We start from the raw sequence: 20,555 nt of genomic DNA, 5'->3' as shown, positions 1-20,555 counted from the left end.
CTTTACCCGATCTTGATTTAAGCCTGTTTATAACAGATAATATGCACCGTGTTTAGATTTTTGTTAGTTGCGGTTGTAGTTTTAAGCGTGTTTAGCTACAGATTTCCGTGAATGTCCTTATAAAACAAGAGTGGTGGTGCGTGAATGTCTAACAGTTGTGTGTTCTGTAAACACAAGACCACCGTCTCCCACTGTGTCTCTCACATAGGCAACGCGCACACACGCATCGAAACGTTTCACTACGTTATCTAGAGTAGACAACTCAAAAATAGTTTCCCCCCACGTTTACATTTGAAATTCAATGCCACTTGTGTGCAATACACGTAATCACTAGCGAGGTTTCCATCTAATTTGCAACATGTTTTCATGCAAATATTCTAAAATGTGCTTTACATTTTTTTAAATTTCCCACCAGAAATGCATTTCTATCAATAGGATTTATTGAGGATAGAAGTCTGTGAGCGATGGTGTAGTGAACATAACAATTACTTTTGTGGTTAAATTCCCATTTTACATTTGAAAAATACAAGTTAAATGGGTTTCCATGATGGTTTTGTCACAAAATCTGTTATATAGCAAATGGGGTCTTGGCACGTGTGCTCCAGACAACAGCTGGCAAATACAGTTGAGACAGGCTAACTACATTATGAAATGACATATAAGAGCAATATCCATTACACAATGCAGATAGCCCGGTTAGCCAATGTGCAGGAGCACTGGTTGGTCGGCCCAATTGAGGTAGTATGTACATGAATGTATAGTTAAAGTGACTATGCATATATGATAAACAGAGTAACAGCAGCGTAACAAGAGGGGTTGGTGGGGGCACACAATGCAAATAGTCCGGGGAGCTATTTGATTACCTATTCAGGAGTCTAATGGCTTGGGGTAAAAACTGTTGAGAAGCCTTTTTGTCCTAGACTTGGCACTCCGGTACCGCTTGCCATGCGGTATAGAGAGAACAGTCTATGACTTGGGTGGCTGGGGTCTTTGACCATTTTTATAGCCTTCCTCTGACACCGCCTGGTGTAGAGGTCCTGGATGGCAGGCAGCTTAGCCCCAGTGATGTAATGGGCCGTACGCACTACCCTCTGTAGTGCCTTGCGGTCAGAGGCCGAGCAATTGCCATACCAGGCAGTGATTCAACCATGCTCTCGATGTTGCAGCTGTAGAACCTTTTGAGGATCTCAGGACCCATGCCAAATCCTTTTAGTTTCCTGAGGGGGAATAGGCTTTGTCGTGCCCTCTTCACAACTGTCTTGGTGTGTTTGGACCATTCTAGTTTGTTGTTGATGTGGACACCAAAGAACTTGAAGCTCTCAACATGCTCCACTACAGCCCTGTCGATGAGAATGGAGGAGTGCTCGGTCCTCCTTTTCCTGTAGTCCACAATCATCTCCTTAGTCTTGGTTACGTTGAGGGTTCGGTTGTTATTCTGGCACCACCCAGCCAGGTCTCTGACCTCCTCCCTATATGCTGTCTCATCGTTGTCGGTGCAAACTTAATGATGGTATTGGAGTCGTGCCTGGCCATGCAGTCATGGGTGAACAGGGAGTACAGGAGGGGACTGAGCACACACCCCTGTGGAGCTGTGTTGAGGATCAGCATGGCAGATGTGTTTTCATTCCTACCCTCACCACCTGGGGGGCGGCCCGTCAGGAAGTCCAGGATCCAGTTGCAGAGGGAGGTGTTTAGTCCCAGGGTCCTTAGCTTAGTGATGAGCTTTGAGGGTACTATGGTGTTGAACGCTGAGCTGTAGTCAATGAATAGCATTCTCACATAAGTGTTCCTACCTACCCTCACCACCTGGGGGCAGCCCTAGAGTAGAGCAGAGTACCCTTGCAGAGCTATAGCCTATGCAGACTAGTAGGCCTAGGCCATCTCCATTGGAAGACCATACATTTTTTTGACAAACATTGTGAAAATAAAATTCCCTAAATTATCAACCTCTCTATTAAGCCATGTCTCTCCCTGCAATGTTTGTTCTTCTGAATAGGAGGGGTTCTTCAATTGACTGGTGCAATTAGGTTGCTGATAGGCTGGGAAAGATGGGGTGACTTAATTTCTGTGCTTGGCCAATGAGGTTACTCGATGGAAGTTGGGGCGCTCCGAGGGAAATGAAGGTGTGTGACTGGGGGTAGGCTTATTGCTCAGATACAAATAAACAGGTGTTTTACATTCAGGTAATCACCTAGGTCTATGGTAATTACAGCTCCAGGCCTTTCGATCTGTTGAGTATATAAGGCTACGTTTTATTTTTTGTATTCTTCAGACAGGGCTATGTTACTTTGACCTTCCAGTAATTCAAGTCAGTACAAAAATAAATATATATTTTGGAAACAGATTGCAAATAACCAATGGCGCTCAAATTCAACTTGAAGGTGTGTAGATACTGTTATGCTTGTATTGAAAGAAAAGGACACGTTTAGAAACTACAATGTAGAAAATTAATTAAACCTGTTAAATGTCATGTAGGTTAATTGCTGTGGAATTTACCAGGTATTTTTGGTCCTCGTCATTTTCTGCTGTGACTGTGTCCTTGGTGAGAAACACATTTGTCTGATTTCAATAGCTTGCGAGTATTTACTTGATCATTTCATGAGTGGCCTCCATTGATGTCATGTTTTCTCTCAGGAATATGCACTGTCACACACTGCACTGACACAACCAAGTGTTTGCTATCCCTCGACAAAAGCAACTGCAAATGTGCTGTTGGCTACTATGGAGACCTGTGTGACAAAGGTTTAAACATTTTGGTAGACCAGAATAACTACAATAGTTCTATTGGAATTTGTTCTAAAACTGTTTTAATTTATTTTAGTTGCTACCATCAATGTCATGTGTGGCAAAGACTACATTACTATCATGGTGAATGAGGACTTTTTCCAGTACTACAAAGTACCTATGGAATCTCTGCACTTGAAGAATGAGTCTTGTCGTGCCCAAAAGGAGGTTATGTCTGATGTCCCATACTACATTGTGCGGATATCAAAGGATCAGTACGTTTCCTGTGGCGGTAAACCACTGGAGGTAAGTATGATTCATCCCACACTTCATATTATCCTTTGATAATCCTGTCTCAGAAAAGGCCTAATCTCAAGGCTCAACACTGATCTATAGTTGTCATGTGCCGATTTTGAGGGCAGGAGTTTTTACCCTTGTTATCGCAGCAAGTCCAAGTGGTGACTTATTTATGAAGCTGGAAGTTTGTTTTTACTGGCATTGTGCTCTCTCTTTTTACAACAGAAAAACATCACTCACATTGCATACGCCTTAACTCTCATGTCGGCCCCTCAAGTCTATGGAAATATAATAAGAGACCCAATGATAAAAATTGAGTACACGTGTATCTACCCATACATCCGCACTGTCAGTTTGCCGTACCCCATCATCCCCTTCTCTAGGTAAGGCCCACTCTCTAAAAATGGACTTGATCACAACTTAATGTACTTAAAGTTTGTCTTGGTCTATTACTGGAACGACCTAACAAGTAGACTCACTTGAGATGCAATTTGTCACATTGCCTTATTTGATACTCGGGTTTCCTCTCCAGGAACAATTCTGGGCTCTAGTTTGAGCCTGTACAATAGGTCCAGGAGTTATTCTTGCTAGTCTGACATTACTGATGTTCCAGCTGTTGATGGTGTTAAGGGTAAATGTTATACTAATCTTGGTTATTATTTCTCAATTCCCTTCGTGAAAGCCACCACTGTCTTGTAACCCTCCATGGCTAGTTGTAGGTGGTTGGTTGGAATTTAGAAAATGCTGTTTATTTCACTTTTGCCATGTGACGCAATCTTGATTTCAATTATTCTCATTGATTGAGACAGGTGGGTGTCCACACAAGTGCTGCATGTCATGAGTGTGACTCAGAAATAAAGCTTTGTGTTGAATGACACTTGTCTGTCTCAATGGGAGAAGATTTGAAATGGGGAAGATGGTGGCATACACCGTTGTTGCATTACTTCCTTGAGGATAATGTATTGACTTTAACTGGGCATTTTCTAAATTCCAACAAACCACCTGCACCTAGCCGTGAACTTTTAGAAGACAGTTGTGGCTTTCAAGTGGGGCATTGAGGAATATTCACTTAGTGAGTGTTGGTAGAATATTTTGCTTATCCTTAATTTGTTTTATTTTTACCTTTATTAATACTACCTAGGTAGCAACGTCTATCCGCCATCTGGGACAGCGAGTAATGTCGGACTAACCACTGATTTATAAGCAGGAGTTCTTTCGGTTCAGGTAATGTGGATATGACCAGCATTTCTCTCACAGTAATCCTGTGCTGTTTTGGTTCAGTGAGACTGTGATGCGGATGGGTGAGTTGGATGCCAAGGTGGAGATGGCCCTCTTCACAGATCACACCTACACAGAGGCGTTCCAAAGCTCACCGCTGATCCACCTCCGGGACAGGGTGTATGTGGAGATCAAGGTCGTGGAGCTGGAGGACGTCTTCCACTTGAGGGTGAATGAATGCTGGGCCACACAGTCCCCCAAACCCAACCAGACAGACGGCTCTGTTCACACCCTGCTGCGCAATGGGTGAGTGGACAATCAACATTTATCCCTGGGAACATGTACGCCTACTTCTGCTCTTGAAACATGGCATGAACAAATCATTTAGCATGCTGTGAGCAATTCAGTTGAGCTCAATTTGCCATGTCTGACTAATTGTGGCAGATCAGTGTTAAATTTGATGAAGGTCTTGGATTTATTCAACCCAAGACACTCCCCCCTCACAGGTGTGTGAATGACGACACTGTCACCTTTCTCAATACGACAATGGGCGCCAATGGAGAGGCCTCAACCATCCGGTACAGCTTTGACATGTTCCGCTTTGTTGTGGAGCCTCATGACCTGTACCTGCACTGCACAGTGCGCTTGTGCTCCCTGGACGATGACGAACCCTGCATTCCTGTAAGTTCACTGGCCTTTGGTGCAGCGGGCTAAGGCACTGCATAGCGGTGCTAGCTGTGTCACTACAGATCCTGGTTCGATTCCAGGTTTTGTCGCTGTGAACGGGAGACCCATGAGGCGGCGCACAATTGGCCCAGTGTTGTCCGGGTTAGGGGAGGGTTTGGCTGGCCGGGTTGTCCTTGTCCCATCGTGCTCTAGCGACTCTTGTGGCAGGCCAGGCGCAATGCACACTGACACGGTCGCCAGGTGTACGGTGTTTCCTTCGACACGTTGGTGCGGCTGACTTCCGGGTTAAGTAAGCATTGTCAAGAAGCAGTGCGGCTCGGCGGGGTTGTGTTTCGGAGGACGCACAGCTCTCGCCCTTCGCCTCTCCCCAGTCCGTACGGGAGTCGCAGCAATGGGACTAGACTGTAACTACCACTTGGATACAATGAAATTGGGATGACAAAAGGGGTTAAAAATGCTCAAATATTATTTCTATTCATGAAGAAAATGCCTTTTCAGAAGTTTGCATGGCATACAAGATTGTCTTTTATTAATGCTTTACTGCTACAGGAGTGCAAATCTATAACCAAGAGGGCAGCAGTGCGTGGAGACCCAACTCAAGGTCTACTGTCATATGGACCAATCAGGATTGACATACCAGACCGACCCCAATCTAGTAAGGATTTGTGTTTCGTTATCTACGTAAGATTAAAATATATTTTCTTGCCGGGCTCAAATGTTGCCCTTGCTCACTCTACTTGCCTGCATTTCTTTTTTTTAATGATTGTGACGTAGACCAGAGGGCTATACTACAAAAGCTCAACATGGGTATATGTTTTTGGTTGAGTCATTCTTTCACTTTTCAAAATGGTTATGTAAGACTTTAGGCACGTTAGCTGGCTAAATCATTGATCCTACATTGTAGTATACCCCTCTGGGCTCATGTTGCAGCTAGAGGCAGGGTGGTGTGAGGTGTTTTCAACAGTCTTGACTTTGTTCCAGATCTGCTGCTGCTGATGATTCCTGTGGCTGGCATCTGGGTCCTGGGCCTCTTCCTCCTCGCCCTAATCACCATCGCTAAGGCAGGAAACCGACGACTGTCACAGCTAGCAAACCGCTGACATCCAACTTGAATAAAAATAATTTCTATGACAATTAAATGAGTCCCTCTCACATTTTATAAACATGACTTACCACAGAGCTCTGAGCATTCAGCCCTGTAGTTCAGTGTGGCTGTGGGTTACAAACAAGTTCAAACATTCATCAAAAACCAACTCCTATTATAGTGTCACTCGATTTGATCAAATGGTGTAGTGATTCTTAGCTATCAGCAGATGGCAATAGGAGCCAACTGAGGGGTCAGTCTATAATTCATCCCCAGGGGGAGGGGAGTTTATTTTCAAGAGAAATTGCTTTGTCTAATAGACTTCCCACAGTATCTAGGCTACATTAACTTTCCTCCCGATTTTCTCTAGCAGAGTCACTGCTCTGTTTGTATTCTCAGACGGCAGTGAGTTTATTGGACTATCAATGTAATCCAGGATAGCCTGCAAGAGGCATGCGGTGGTTTAACTCAAATCTAACAGACTTTCTGGATACTTGGAAGTAACTTGTAAGACAATTGTATTTTGTTTGAGGGTATCCTCCACAATTACGTTCCGAGTATAGTACGGCTACATTTTACCAAGAACAAAACATGACGCTTGACACCTTTTTTCTCTCTACTCTTCCCTCATCGTGCAGGAAAGCTATTGACTGAAGGGGAAGTAGGTAACACACGTGCCAGAAGAAATGCTGTTCTTACCTTTAGCTCGTGTGGGCCATTAGGAACTGGGCATAAATGGACAACTGACTCAGGCTTTAAATAACCCATGATCACATATTTGGGGATAATTTCTACCAGTTCTAATCCGAGCTGTTTCGCAAACGATCCGATTTCAGCGCGCCACGACCCAATGCCCAGTGGTTGAACTGCGGAGAGAACTTCAACACAAACTGGATTTTGAACTTAACCAAAGAGTTTGACTATGCAGTCACATAGCAGATCACTCATCACTTGACGGCAATTTTCAATCACATCTGAATGACAGTCCATTGCACGGGCGAACGAGGCTGCATAAAAATGGCATCTCTCTGGAGAAGCGCTTCTCCGGGGCTGTGGAAACAAATAATGGCCTCAATCGTCTTGCTCTTGTGCAACAGGCTTGTTACCAATGAGGACGAAGGCCATTTCAACGCAGAGGTACAGTATGTTGTATACGTGTGTCCTTTAATGTCAAAATATGGACGTTTTTATGGTGCGTAAATATGTAGAATTGTGGCCGTCGCCTTATGAACTTAGTTTCCTTTAACTGAAACGTTGCATGAACATGATCTCTATTATCCTGGTCAGGAAATCTAAACTGATCTTGCATTTTATGTGATCTAATGACTTCTCATGCGCTGATTCATGGACATATTTGATGCACACATGACCCTTGACCTTTCCAATAATGGATATTGGGCAACATTCCCACTTCATGCATGGCAGGCATATTATTAGGAGTAATTGTGTGTTGTGTAAAAGTTTGACCTCTATGGTTAAACCCTATTTACATGCTTGTAAACCACAATGTGTTCCTCATCTACTGTACTGCTTATCCTGCAGGCATGTTGTGCAAGATATCCAGAAGGAGGCCAATTCCTCCTTTGGTCGTCTTTCCTTCCAGTTCTCTGCTGCCCATGACTGGAACGAATTGCAAAAATCTCTGAAGCTGGAGGCTCACATCTCCCTCACTAGCTTTAAGCACCAGCTGTCAGAGCAGCTTACAGATCACTGCACCTGTACATAGCCCATCTGTAAACAGCCCATCTATCTACCTACCTCATCCCCATACTGGTATTTATTTATTTATTTTGCTCATTTGCACCCCAGAATCTCTACCTGCACATTCATCTTCTGCCGATCTACCATTCCAGTGTTTAATTGCTATGTTGTAATTACTTCGCCACCATGGCCTATTTATTTCCTTAACTTACCTCATTTGCATTCACTGTATATAGACTTTTTGTTTTCTTTTGATCTACTGTATTATTGACTGTTTTGTTTATTCCATGTGTAACTCTGTGTTGTTGTATGTGTCGAATTGCTACGCTTTATCTTGGCCAGGTCGCAGTTGCAAATGGGAACTTGTTCTCAACTAGCCTACCTAGTTAAATAAAGGTGAAATAAATAAATAAAGGAGCCTTCCTCAGCGATGATGGCGGTGAGTGAGTTGTTATAGGGGATAATGGCTGTAAAAAATGGAGGGAGGCTATAGACACTGAGCTGAGAGGGGAAAGGGTTTGGACACATGGAATGCCTGGCAAAGGTTGTCTAACGCAGGTATCTCATAATTCCTCCTCTCCCACCAAAGTCCCACCCCAGCTAATGCTTTTCAAAGCTGTTTCCTATAGTGAATAAACAACTATTCCATTTTCATCAAAAGGGATAGGTACTTGTGAAGGAGAATTAAAAATAGTCTCTAGTCCAAGTGAAGGCTTCTCCTTCACAGTACTGTAACTATTACTAATGGTGAACAGGACTAGCACAGGTCTGCAATGACAGTATCCTGTGAACTGTGATGAACTTGTCAAGAGTTGGAGCAGAAGATGCATACCCAAAGAAGGTTAACAGACTAATGACTCAAACTTGAAAAAATGAACAAATAGCATTTCCACAGTAAATTCCCTCTGTGCTTTTCAACATTTGCATCAACAATATTTGTCTTCCCTACCCAGCTTACACATACTTCTACAAGCGCTCCAGGGACTGGAGGTTTGATAACCAGAAGATGAAGGATGACCCAGACTACCCCAGATCCATCCTTAAAGACTTTATGGGCTGTGATGGAGCCCCAGGCGTGGACCCAGATACATATGACACAGTTACAGGCCGCAAGTGGCCAACAGTGGACCAGCCAAAACCACAACCACCAGTTGGCTCAGTCCCGGATGAGGTGGACAGAGAGACCAATTAGGATTACACCAACGATGTGGATTATGAACCTGATGCGAAGGACAAAGGGGTGGATGTGGTGGTGAGGATGGCTGAGAACGAGGCCAAGGTTATCACCCTGATCATAGTGACCGTGCCCCTGGTCCTGGTGCTGTTCATCCTACTATTGATCTATGCTATTATCAACACCCTGCAGAAGAAAGAGGCGCACATTCCATTTGAACACATATATACACACAAGCATTACATAACAATACAAGCACACAGTTTCCCTATCTTTCCTCTATGGTGCTTTACCCGATCTTGATTTAAGCCTGTTTATAACAGATAATATGCACTTTTAACATCCCGTGTTTAGATTTTTGTTAGTTGCGGTTGTAGTTTTAAGCGTGTTTAGCTACAGATTTCCGTGAATGTCCTTATAAAACAAGAGTGGTGGTGCGTGAATGTCTAACAGTTGTGTGTTCTGTAAACACAAGACCACCGTCTCCCACTGTGTCTTTCCTCTAGTCTACCCCCTCGACCACAACAGCCCAGACTTTATCCACAAAGGGGAAACATTTGATAGACTCCCTCGGGCGAGATTAAATGCGGGGGTTATTATCATATACATCGTGCACATATTTAGGAAGGGTTAAAGCCTGATAGAACAGAGCTGGGTCTGGGTTACATTTCCCAGATGTTGCTAATTTAGTTGTTTTGGGTGCAGAGCCAGGGAGGGGTTAGGAGGCATGCCAGCATTTATTTTGCCCAAGTTAGAGTTCTAACAGGCTTGCTCATGTAGCCATACTACCCGGCTCACATGACTTCCTTGAAGGGCGGCTAGTCAAGCGCCGATGTGGAGATCTGTTTTGAACAGCACGTGCAAATAAATGGGAGCGCTGTAAAATCTGTGGAATGACGTCTCACATAGGCAACACGCACACACGCATCGAAACGTTTCACTACGTTATCTAGAGTAGACAACTCAAAAATAGTTTCCCCCCACGTTTACATTTGAAATTCAATGCCACTTGTGTGCAATACACGTAATCACTAGCGAGGTTTCCATCTAATTTGCAACATGTTTTCATGCAAATATTCTAAAATGTGCTTTACATTTTTTTTAATTTCCCACCAGAAATGCATTTCTATCAATAGGATTTATTGAGGATAGAAGTCGGTGAGCGATGGTGTAGTGAACATAACAATTACTTTTGTGGTTAAATTCCCATTTTACATTTGAAAAATACAAGTTAAATGGGTTTCCATGATGGTTTTGTCACAAAATCTGTTATATAGCAAATGGGGTCTTGGCACGTGTGCTCCAGACAACAGCTGGCAAATACAGTTGAGACAGGCTAACTACATTATGAAATGACATATAAGAGCAATATCCATTACACAATGCAGATAGCCCGGTTAGCCAATGTGCAGGAGCACTGGTTGGTCGGCCCAATTGAGGTAGTATGTACATGAATGTATAGTTAAAGTGACTATGCATATATGATAAACAGAGTAACAGCAGCGTAACAAGAGGGGTTGGTGGGGGCACACAATGCAAATAGTCCGGGGAGCTATTTGATTACCTATTCAGGAGTCTAATGGCTTGGGGTAAAAACTGTTGAGAAGCCTTTTTGTCCTAGACTTGGCACTCCGGTACCGCTTGCCATGCGGTATAGAGAGAACAGTCTATGACTTGGGTGGCTGGGGTCTTTGACCATTTTTATAGCCTTCCTCTGACACCGCCTGGTGTAGAGGTCCTGGATGGCAGGCAGCTTAGCCCCAGTGATGTAATGGGCCGTACGCACTACCCTCTGTAGTGCCTTGCGGTCAGAGGCCGAGCAATTGCCATACCAGGCAGTGATTCAACCATGCTCTCGATGTTGCAGCTGTAGAACCTTTTGAGGATCTCAGGACCCATGCCAAATCCTTTTAGTTTCCTGAGGGGGAATAGGCTTTGTCGTGCCCTCTTCACAACTGTCTTGGTGTGTTTGGACCATTCTAGTTTGTTGTTGATGTGGACACCAAAGAACTTGAAGCTCTCAACATGCTCCACTACAGCCCTGTCGATGAGAATGGAGGAGTGCTCGGTCCTCCTTTTCCTGTAGTCCACAATCATCTCCTTAGTCTTGGTTACGTTGAGGGTTCGGTTGTTATTCTGGCACCACCCAGCCAGGTCTCTGACCTCCTCCCTATATGCTGTCTCATCGTTGTCGGTGCAAACTTAATGATGGTATTGGAGTCGTGCCTGGCCATGCAGTCATGGGTGAACAGGGAGTACAGGAGGGGACTGAGCACACACCCCTGTGGAGCTGTGTTGAGGATCAGCATGGCAGATGTGTTTTCATTCCTACCCTCACCACCTGGGGGGCGGCCCGTCAGGAAGTCCAGGATCCAGTTGCAGAGGGAGGTGTTTAGTCCCAGGGTCCTTAGCTTAGTGATGAGCTTTGAGGGTACTATGGTGTTGAACGCTGAGCTGTAGTCAATGAATAGCATTCTCACATAAGTGTTCCTACCTACCCTCACCACCTGGGGACAGCCCTAGAGTAGAGCAGAGTACCCTAGCAGAGCTATAGCCTATGCAGACTAGTAGGCCTAGGCCATCTCCATTGGAAGACCATACATTTTTTTGACAAACATTGTGAAAATAAAATTCCCTAAATTATCAACCTCTCTATTAAGCCATGTCTCTCCCTGCAATGTTTGTTCTTCTGAATAGGAGGGGTTCTTCAATTGACTGGTGCAATTAGGTTGCTGATAGGCTGGGAAAGATGGGGTGACTTAATTTCTGTGCTTGGCCAATGAGGTTACTCGATGGAAGTTGGGGCGCTCCGAGGGAAATGAAGGTGTGTGACTGGGGGTAGGCTTATTGCTCAGATACAAATAAACAGGTGTTTTACATTCAGGTAATCACCTAGGTCTATGGTAATTACAGCTCCAGGCCTTTCGATCTGTTGAGTATATAAGGCTACGTTTTATTTTTTGTATTCTTCAGACAGGGCTATGTTACTTTGACCTTCCAGTAATTCAAGTCAGTACAAAAATAAATATATATTTTGGAAACAGATTGCAAATAACCAATGGCGCTCAAATTCAACTTGAAGGTGTGTAGATACTGTTATGCTTGTATTGAAAGAAAAGGACACGTTTAGAAACTACAATGTAGAAAATTAATTAAACCTGTTAAATGTCATGTAGGTTAATTGCTGTGGAATTTACCAGGTATTTTTGGTCCTCGTCATTTTCTGCTGTGACTGTGTCCTTGGTGAGAAACACATTTGTCTGATTTCAATAGCTTGCGAGTATTTACTTGATCATTTCATGAGTGGCCTCCATTGATGTCATGTTTTCTCTCAGGAATATGCACTGTCACACACTGCACTGACACAACCAAGTGTTTGCTATCCCTCGACAAAAGCAACTGCAAATGTGCTGTTGGCTACTATGGAGACCTGTGTGACAAAGGTTTAAACATTTTGGTAGACCAGAATAACTACAATAGTTCTATTGGAATTTGTTCTAAAACTGTTTTAATTTATTTTAGTTGCTACCATCAATGTCATGTGTGGCAAAGACTACATTACTATCATGGTGAATGAGGACTTTTTCCAGTACTACAAAGTACCTATGGAATCTCTGCACTTGAAGAATGAGTCTTGTCGTGCCCAAAAGGAGGTTATGTCTGATGTCCCATACTACATTGTGCGGATATCAAAGGATCAGTACGTTTCCTGTGGCGGTAAACCACTGGAGGTAAGTATGATTCATCCCACACTTCATATTATCCTTTGATAATCCTGTCTCAGAAAAGGCCTAATCTCAAGGCTCAACACTGATCTATAGTTGTCATGTGCCGATTTTGAGGGCAGGAGTTTTTACCCTTGTTATCGCAGCAAGTCCAAGTGGTGACTTATTTATGAAGCTGGAAGTTTGTTTTTACTGGCATTGTGCTCTCTCTTTTTACAACAGAAAAACATCACTCACATTGCATACGCCTTAACTCTCATGTCGGCCCCTCAAGTCTATGGAAATATAATAAGAGACCCAATGATAAAAATTGAGTACACGTGTATCTACCCATACATCCGCACTGTCAGTTTGCCGTACCCCATCATCCCCTTCTCTAGGTAAGGCCCACTCTCTAAAAATGGACTTGATCACAACTTAATGTACTTAAAGTTTGTCTTGGTCTATTACTGGAACGACCTAACAAGTAGACTCACTTGAGATGCAATTTGTCACATTGCCTTATTTGATACTCGGGTTTCCTCTCCAGGAACAATTCTGGGCTCTAGTTTGAGCCTGTACAATAGGTCCAGGAGTTATTCTTGCTAGTCTGACATTACTGATGTTCCAGCTGTTGATGGTGTTAAGGGTAAATGTTATACTAATCTTGGTTATTATTTCTCAATTCCCTTCGTGAAAGCCACCACTGTCTTGTAACCCTCCATGGCTAGTTGTAGGTGGTTGGTTGGAATTTAGAAAATGCTGTTTATTTCACTTTTGCCATGTGACGCAATCTTGATTTCAATTATTCTCATTGATTGAGACAGGTGGGTGTCCACACAAGTGCTGCATGTCATGAGTGTGACTCAGAAATAAAGCTTTGTGTTGAATGACACTTGTCTGTCTCAATGGGAGAAGATTTGAAATGGGGAAGATAGTGGCATACACCGTTGTTGCATTACTTCCTTGAGGATAATGTATTGACTTTAACTGGGCATTTTCTAAATTCCAACAAACCACCTGCACCTAGCCGTGAACTTTTAGAAGACAGTTGTGGCTTTCAAGTGGGGCATTGAGGAATATTCACTTAGTGAGTGTTGGTAGAATATTTTGCTTATCCTTAATTTGTTTTATTTTTACCTTTATTAATACTACCTAGGTAGCAACGTCTATCCGCCATCTGGGACAGCGAGTAATGTCGGACTAACCACTGATTTATAAGCAGGAGTTCTTTCGGTTCAGGTAATGTGGATATGACCAGCATTTCTCTCACAGTAATCCTGTGCTGTTTTGGTTCAGTGAGACTGTGATGCGGATGGGTGAGTTGGATGCCAAGGTGGAGATGGCCCTCTTCACAGATCACACCTACACAGAGGCGTTCCAAAGCTCACCGCTGATCCACCTCCGGGACAGGGTGTATGTGGAGATCAAGGTCGTGGAGCTGGAGGACGTCTTCCACTTGAGGGTGAATGAATGCTGGGCCACACAGTCCCCCAAACCCAACCAGACAGACGGCTCTGTTCATACCCTGCTGCGCAATGGGTGAGTGGACAATCAACATTTATCCCTGGGAACATGTACGCCTACTTCTGCTCTTGAAACATGGCATGAACAAATCATTTAGCATGCTGTGAGCAATTCAGTTGAGCTCAATTTGCCATGTCTGACTAATTGTGGCAGATCAGTGTTAAATTTGATGAAGGTCTTGGATTTATTCAACCCAAGACACTCCCCCCTCACAGGTGTGTGAATGACGACACTGTCACCTTTCTCAATACGACAATGGGCGCCAATGGAGAGGCCTCAACCATCCGGTACAGCTTTGACATGTTCCGCTTTGTTGTGGAGCCTCATGACCTGTACCTGCACTGCACAGTGCGCTTGTGCTCCCTGGACGATGACGAACCCTGCATTCCTGTAAGTTCACTGGCCTTTGCAGCGGGCTAAGGCACTGCATAGCGGTGCTAGCTGTGTCACTACAGATCCTGGTTCGATTCCAGGTTTTGTCGCTGTGAACGGGAGACCCATGAGGCGGCGCACAATTGGCCCAGTGTTGTCCGGGTTAGGGGAGGGTTTGGCTGGCCGGGTTGTCCTTGTCCCATCGTGCTCTAGCGACTCTTGTGGCAGGCCAGGCGCAATGCACACTGACACGGTCGCCAGGTGTACGGTGTTTCCTTCGACACGTTGGTGCGGCTGACTTCCGGGTTAAGTAAGCATTGTCAAGAAGCAGTGCGGCTCGGCGGGGTTGTGTTTCGGAGGACGCACAGCTCTCGCCCTTCGCCTCTCCCCAGTCCGTACGGGAGTCGCAGCAATGGGACTAGACTGTAACTACCACTTGGATACAATGAAATTGGGATGACAAAAGGGGTTAAAAATGCTCAAATATTATTTCTATTCATGAAGAAAATGCCTTTTCAGAAGTTTGCATGGCATACAAGATTGTCTTTTATTAATGCTTTACTGCTACAGGAGTGCAAATCTATAACCAAGAGGGCAGCAGTGCGTGGAGACCCAACTCAAGGTCTACTGTCATATGGACCAATCAGGATTGACATACCAGACCGACCCCAATCTAGTAAGGATTTGTGTTTCGTTATCTACGTAAGATTAAAATATATTTTCTTGCCGGGCTCAAATGTTGCCCTTGCTCACTCTACTTGCCTGCATTTCTTTTTTTTAATGATTGTGACGTAGACCAGAGGGCTATACTACAAAAGCTCAACATGGGTATATGTTTTTGGTTGAGTCATTCTTTCACTTTTCAAAATGGTTATGTAAGACTTTAGGCACGTTAGCTGGCTAAATCATTGATCCTACATTGTAGTATACCCCTCTGGGCTCATGTTGCAGCTAGAGGCAGGGTGGTGTGAGGTGTTTTCAACAGTCTTGACTTTGTTCCAGATCTGCTGCTGCTGATGATTCCTGTGGCTGGCATCTGGGTCCTGGGCCTCTTCCTCCTCGCCCTAATCACCATCGCTAAGGCAGGAAACCGACGACTGTCACAGCTAGCAAACCGCTGACATCCAACTTGAATAAAAATAATTTCTATGACAATTAAATGAGTCCCTCTCACATTTTATAAACATGACTTACCACAGAGCTCTGAGCATTCAGCCCTGTAGTTCAGTGTGGCTGTGGGTTACAAACAAGTTCAAACATTCATCAAAAACCAACTCCTATTATAGTGTCACTCGATTTGATCAAATGGTGTAGTGATTCTTAGCTATCAGCAGATGGCAATAGGAGCCAACTGAGGGGTCAGTCTATAATTCATCCCCAGGGGGAGGGGAGTTTATTTTCAAGAGAAATTGCTTTGTCTAATAGACTTCCCACAGTATCTAGGCTACATTAACTTTCCTCCCGATTTTCTCTAGCAGAGTCACTGCTCTGTTTGTATTCTCAGACGGCAGTGAGTTTATTGGACTATCAATGTAATCCAGGATAGCCTGCAAGAGGCATGCGGTGGTTTAACTCAAATCTAACAGACTTTCTGGATACTTGGAAGTAACTTGTAAGACAATTGTATTTTGTTTGAGGGTATCCTCCACAATTACGTTCCGAGTATAGTACGGCTACATTTTACCAAGAACAAAACATGACGCTTGACACCTTTTTTCTCTCTACTCTTCCCTCATCGTGCAGGAAAGCTATTGACTGAAGGGGAAGTAGGTAACACACTAATGTGCCAGAAGAAATGCTGTTCTTACCTTTAGCTCGTGTGGGCCATTAGGAACTGGGCATAAATGGACAACTGACTCAGGCTTTAAATAACCCATGATCACATATTTGGGGATAATTTCTACCAGTTCTAATCCGAGCTGTTTCGCAAACGATCCGATTTCAGCGCGCCACGACCCAATGCCCAGTGGTTGAACTGCGGAGAGAACTTCAACACAAACTGGATTTTGAACTTAACCAAAGAGTTTGACTATGCAGTCACATAGCAGATCACTCATCACTTGACGGCAATTTTCAATCACATCTGAATGACAGTCCATTGCACGGGCGAACGAGGCTGCATAAAAATGGCATCTCTCTGGAGAAGCGCTTCTCCGGGGCTGTGGAAACAAATAATGGCCTCAATCGTCTTGCTCTTGTGCAACAGGCTTGTTACCAATGAGGACGAAGGCCATTTCAACGCAGAGGTACAGTATGTTGTATACGTGTGTCCTTTAATGTCAAAATATGGACGTTTTTATGGTGCGTAAATATGTAGAATTGTGGCCGTCGCCTTATGAACTTAGTTTCCTTTAACTGAAACGTTGCATGAACATGATCTCTATTATCCTGGTCAGGAAATCTAAACTGATCTTGCATTTTATGTGATCTAATGACTTCTCATGCGCTGATTCATGGACATATTTGATGCACACATGACCCTTGACCTTTCCAATAATGGATATTGGGCAACATTCCCACTTCATGCATGGCAGGCATATTATTAGGAGTAATTGTGTGTTGTGTAAAAGTTTGACCTCTATGGTTAAACCCTATTTACATGCTTTTAAACCACAATGTGTTCCTCATCTACTGTACTGCTTATCCTGCAGGCATGTTGTGCAAGATATCCAGAAGGAGGCCAATTCCTCCTTTGGTCGTCTTTCCTTCCAGTTCTCTGCTGCCCATGACTGGAACGAATTGCAAAAATCTCTGAAGCTGGAGACTCACATCTCCCTCACTAGCTTTAAGCACCAGCTGTCAGAGCAGCTTACAGATCACTGCACCTGTACATAGCCCATCTGTAAACAGCCCATCTATCTACCTACCTCATCCCCATACTGGTATTTATTTATTTATTTTGCTCATTTGCACCCCAGAATCTCTACCTGCACATTCATCTTCTGCCGATCTACCATTCCAGTGTTTAATTGCTATGTTGTAATTACTTCGCCACCATGGCCTATTTATTTCCTTAACTTGCCTCATTTGCATTCACTGTATATAGACTTTTTGTTTTCTTTTGATCTACTGTATTATTGACTGTTTTGTTTATTCCATGTGTAACTCTGTGTTGTTGTATGTGTCGAATTGCTACGCTTTATCTTGGCCAGGTCGCAGTTGCAAATGGGAACTTGTTCTCAACTAGCCTACCTAGTTAAATAAAGGTGAAATAAATAAATAAAGGAGCCTTCCTCAGCGATGATGGCGGTGAGTGAGTTGTTATAGGGGATAATGGCTGTAAAAAATGGAGGGAGGCTATAGACACTGAGCTGAGAGGGGAAAGGGTTTGGACACATGGAATGCCTGGCAAAGGTTGTCTAACGCAGGTATCTCATAATTCCTCCTCTCCCACCAAAGTCCCACCCCAGCTAATGCTTTTCAAAGCTGTTTCCTATAGTGAATAAACAACTATTCCATTTTCATCAAAAGGGATAGGTACTTGTGAAGGAGAATTAAAAATAGTCTCTAGTCCAAGTGAAGGCTTCTCCTTCACAGTACTGTAACTATTACTAATGGTGAACAGGACTAGCACAGGTCTGCAATGACAGTATCCTGTGAACTGTGATGAACTTGTCAAGAGTTGGAGCAGAAGATGCATACCCAAAGAAGGTTAACAGACTAATGACTCAAACTTGAAAAAATGAACAAATAGCATTTCCACAGTAAATTCCCTCTGTGCTTTTCAACATTTGCATCAACAATATTTGTCTTCCCTACCCAGCTTACACATACTTCTACAAGCGCTCCAGGGACTGGAGGTTTGATAACCAGAAGATGAAGGATGACCCAGACTACCCCAGATCCATCCTTAAAGACTTTATGGGCTGTGATGGAGCCCCAGGCGTGGACCCAGATACATATGACACAGTTACAGGCCGCAAGTGGCCAACAGTGGACCAGCCAAAACCACAACCACCAGTTGGCTCAGTCCCGGATGAGGTGGACAGAGAGACCAATTAGGATTACACCAACGATGTGGATTATGAACCTGATGCGAAGGACAAAGGGGTGGATGTGGTGGTGAGGATGGCTGAGAACGAGGCCAAGGTTATCACCCTGATCATAGTGACCGTGCCCCTGGTCCTGGTGCTGTTCATCCTACTATTGATCTATGCTATTATCAACACCCTGCAGAAGAAAGAGGCGCACATTCCATTTGAACACATATATACACACAAGCATTACATAACAATACAAGCACACAGTTTCCCTATCTTTCCTCTATGGTGCTTTACCCGATCTTGATTTAAGCCTGTTTATAACAGATAATATGCACCGTGTTTAGATTTTTGTTAGTTGCGGTTGTAGTTTTAAGCGTGTTTAGCTACAGATTTCCGTGAATGTCCTTATAAAACAAGAGTGGTGTTGCGTGAATGTCTAACAGTTGTGTGTTCTGTAAACACAAGACCACCGTCTCCCACTGTGTCTTTCCTCTAGTCTACCCCCTCGACCACAACAGCCCAGACTTTATCCACAAAGGGGAAACATTTGATAGACTCCCTCGGGCGAGATTAAATGCGGGGGTTATTATCATATACATCGTGCACATATTTAGGAAGGGTTAAAGCCTGATAGAACAGAGCTGGGTCTGGGTTACATTTCCCAGATGTTGCTAATTTAGTTGTTTTGGGTGCAGAGCCAGGGAGGGGTTAGGAGGCATGCCAGCATTTATTTTGCCCAAGTTAGAGTTCTAACAGGCTTGCTCATGTAGCCATACTACCCGGCTCACATGACTTCCTTGAAGGGCGGCTAGTCAAGCGCCGATGTGGAGATCTGTTTTGAACAGCACGTGCAAATAAATGGGAGCGCTGTAAAATCTGTGGAATGACGTCTCACATAGGCAACGCGCACACACGCATCGAAACGTTTCACTACGTTATCTAGAGTAGACAACTCAAAAATAGTTTCCCCCCACGTTTACATTTGAAATTCAATGCCACTTGTGTGCAATACACGTAATCACTAGCGAGGTTTCCATCTAATTTGCAACATGTTTTCATGCAAATATTCTAAAATGTGCTTTACATTTTTTTTAATTTCCCACCAGAAATGCATTTCTATCAATAGGATTTATTGAGGATAGAAGTCGGTGAGCGATGGTGTAGTGAACATAACAATTACTTTTGTGGTTAAATTCCCATTTTACATTTGAAAAATACAAGTTAAATGGGTTTCCATGATGGTTTTGTCACAAAATCTGTTATATAGCAAATGGGGTCTTGGCACGTGTGCTCCAGACAACAGCTGGCAAATACAGTTGAGACAGGCTAACTACATTATGAAATGACATATAAGAGCAATATCCATTACACAATGCAGATAGCCCGGTTAGCCAATGTGCAGGAGCACTGGTTGGTCGGCCCAATTGAGGTAGTATGTACATGAATGTATAGTTAAAGTGACTATGCATATATGATAAACAGAGTAACAGCAGCGTAACAAGAGGGGTTGGTGGGGGCACACAATGCAAATAGTCCGGGGAGCTATTTGATTACCTATTCAGGAGTCTAATGGCTTGGGGTAAAAACTGTTGAGAAGCCTTTTTGTCCTAGACTTGGCACTCCGGTACCGCTTGCCATGCGGTATAGAGAGAACAGTCTATGACCATTTTTATAGCCTTCCTCTGACACCGCCTGGTGTAGAGGTCCTGGATGGCAGGCAGCTTAGCCCCAGTGATGTAATGGGCCGTACGCACTACCCTCTGTAGTGCCTTGCGGTCAGAGGCCGAGCAATTGCCATACCAGGCAGTGATTCAACCATGCTCTCGATGTTGCAGCTGTAGAACCTTTTGAGGATCTCAGGACCCATGCCAAATCCTTTTAGTTTCCTGAGGGGGAATAGGCTTTGTCGTGCCCTCTTCACAACTGTCTTGGTGTGTTTGGACCATTCTAGTTTGTTGTTGATGTGGACACCAAAGAACTTGAAGCTCTCAACATGCTCCACTACAGCCCTGTCGATGAGAATGGAGGAGTGCTCGGTCCTCCTTTTCCTGTAGTCCACAATCATCTCCTTAGTCTTGGTTACG

The 20,555-nt window shown here is 43.9% G+C and overlaps 2 protein-coding genes and 1 long non-coding RNA gene across 3 annotated transcripts; all 3 read left to right on the top strand.

Annotated features, from left to right (window-relative positions):
• The first annotated feature begins 1,924 nt into the window (after window positions 1-1,924).
• On the top strand, window positions 1,925-6,043 carry LOC139382685 (uromodulin-like). The gene is made up of 9 exons (XM_071126781.1): window positions 1,925-2,381; window positions 2,500-2,542; window positions 2,635-2,742; window positions 2,822-3,030; window positions 3,247-3,404; window positions 4,303-4,545; window positions 4,746-4,920; window positions 5,476-5,581; window positions 5,908-6,043. The coding sequence occupies exons 1-9, from the start codon at window positions 2,358-2,360 to the stop codon at window positions 6,024-6,026; spliced, it is 1,185 nt and encodes a 394-aa protein (XP_070982882.1). The 5' UTR covers window positions 1,925-2,357; the 3' UTR covers window positions 6,027-6,043.
• Window positions 6,044-11,463: 5,420 nt separating this feature from the next.
• Window positions 11,464-15,626, top strand: LOC139382677 (uromodulin-like). Its single transcript, XM_071126768.1, has 9 exons — window positions 11,464-11,967; window positions 12,086-12,128; window positions 12,221-12,328; window positions 12,408-12,616; window positions 12,833-12,990; window positions 13,889-14,131; window positions 14,332-14,506; window positions 15,059-15,164; window positions 15,491-15,626. The coding sequence occupies exons 1-9, from the start codon at window positions 11,944-11,946 to the stop codon at window positions 15,607-15,609; spliced, it is 1,185 nt and encodes a 394-aa protein (XP_070982869.1). The 5' UTR covers window positions 11,464-11,943; the 3' UTR covers window positions 15,610-15,626.
• A 293-nt stretch (window positions 15,627-15,919) lies between these two features.
• Window positions 15,920-18,945, top strand: LOC139374517 (uncharacterized). Its single transcript, XR_011627681.1, has 3 exons — window positions 15,920-16,734; window positions 17,140-17,370; window positions 18,252-18,945. It is a non-coding gene; the product is annotated as an uncharacterized lncRNA (long non-coding RNA).
• The last annotated feature ends 1,610 nt before the right edge of the window (window positions 18,946-20,555 follow it).

This window comes from Oncorhynchus clarkii, chromosome 2 (genome assembly GCF_045791955.1).
Source record: "Oncorhynchus clarkii lewisi isolate Uvic-CL-2024 chromosome 2, UVic_Ocla_1.0, whole genome shotgun sequence".
Taxonomy (NCBI): Eukaryota; Metazoa; Chordata; class Actinopteri; order Salmoniformes; family Salmonidae; genus Oncorhynchus; species Oncorhynchus clarkii.
This window is presented reverse-complemented; position numbering and strand designations above follow the sequence as displayed.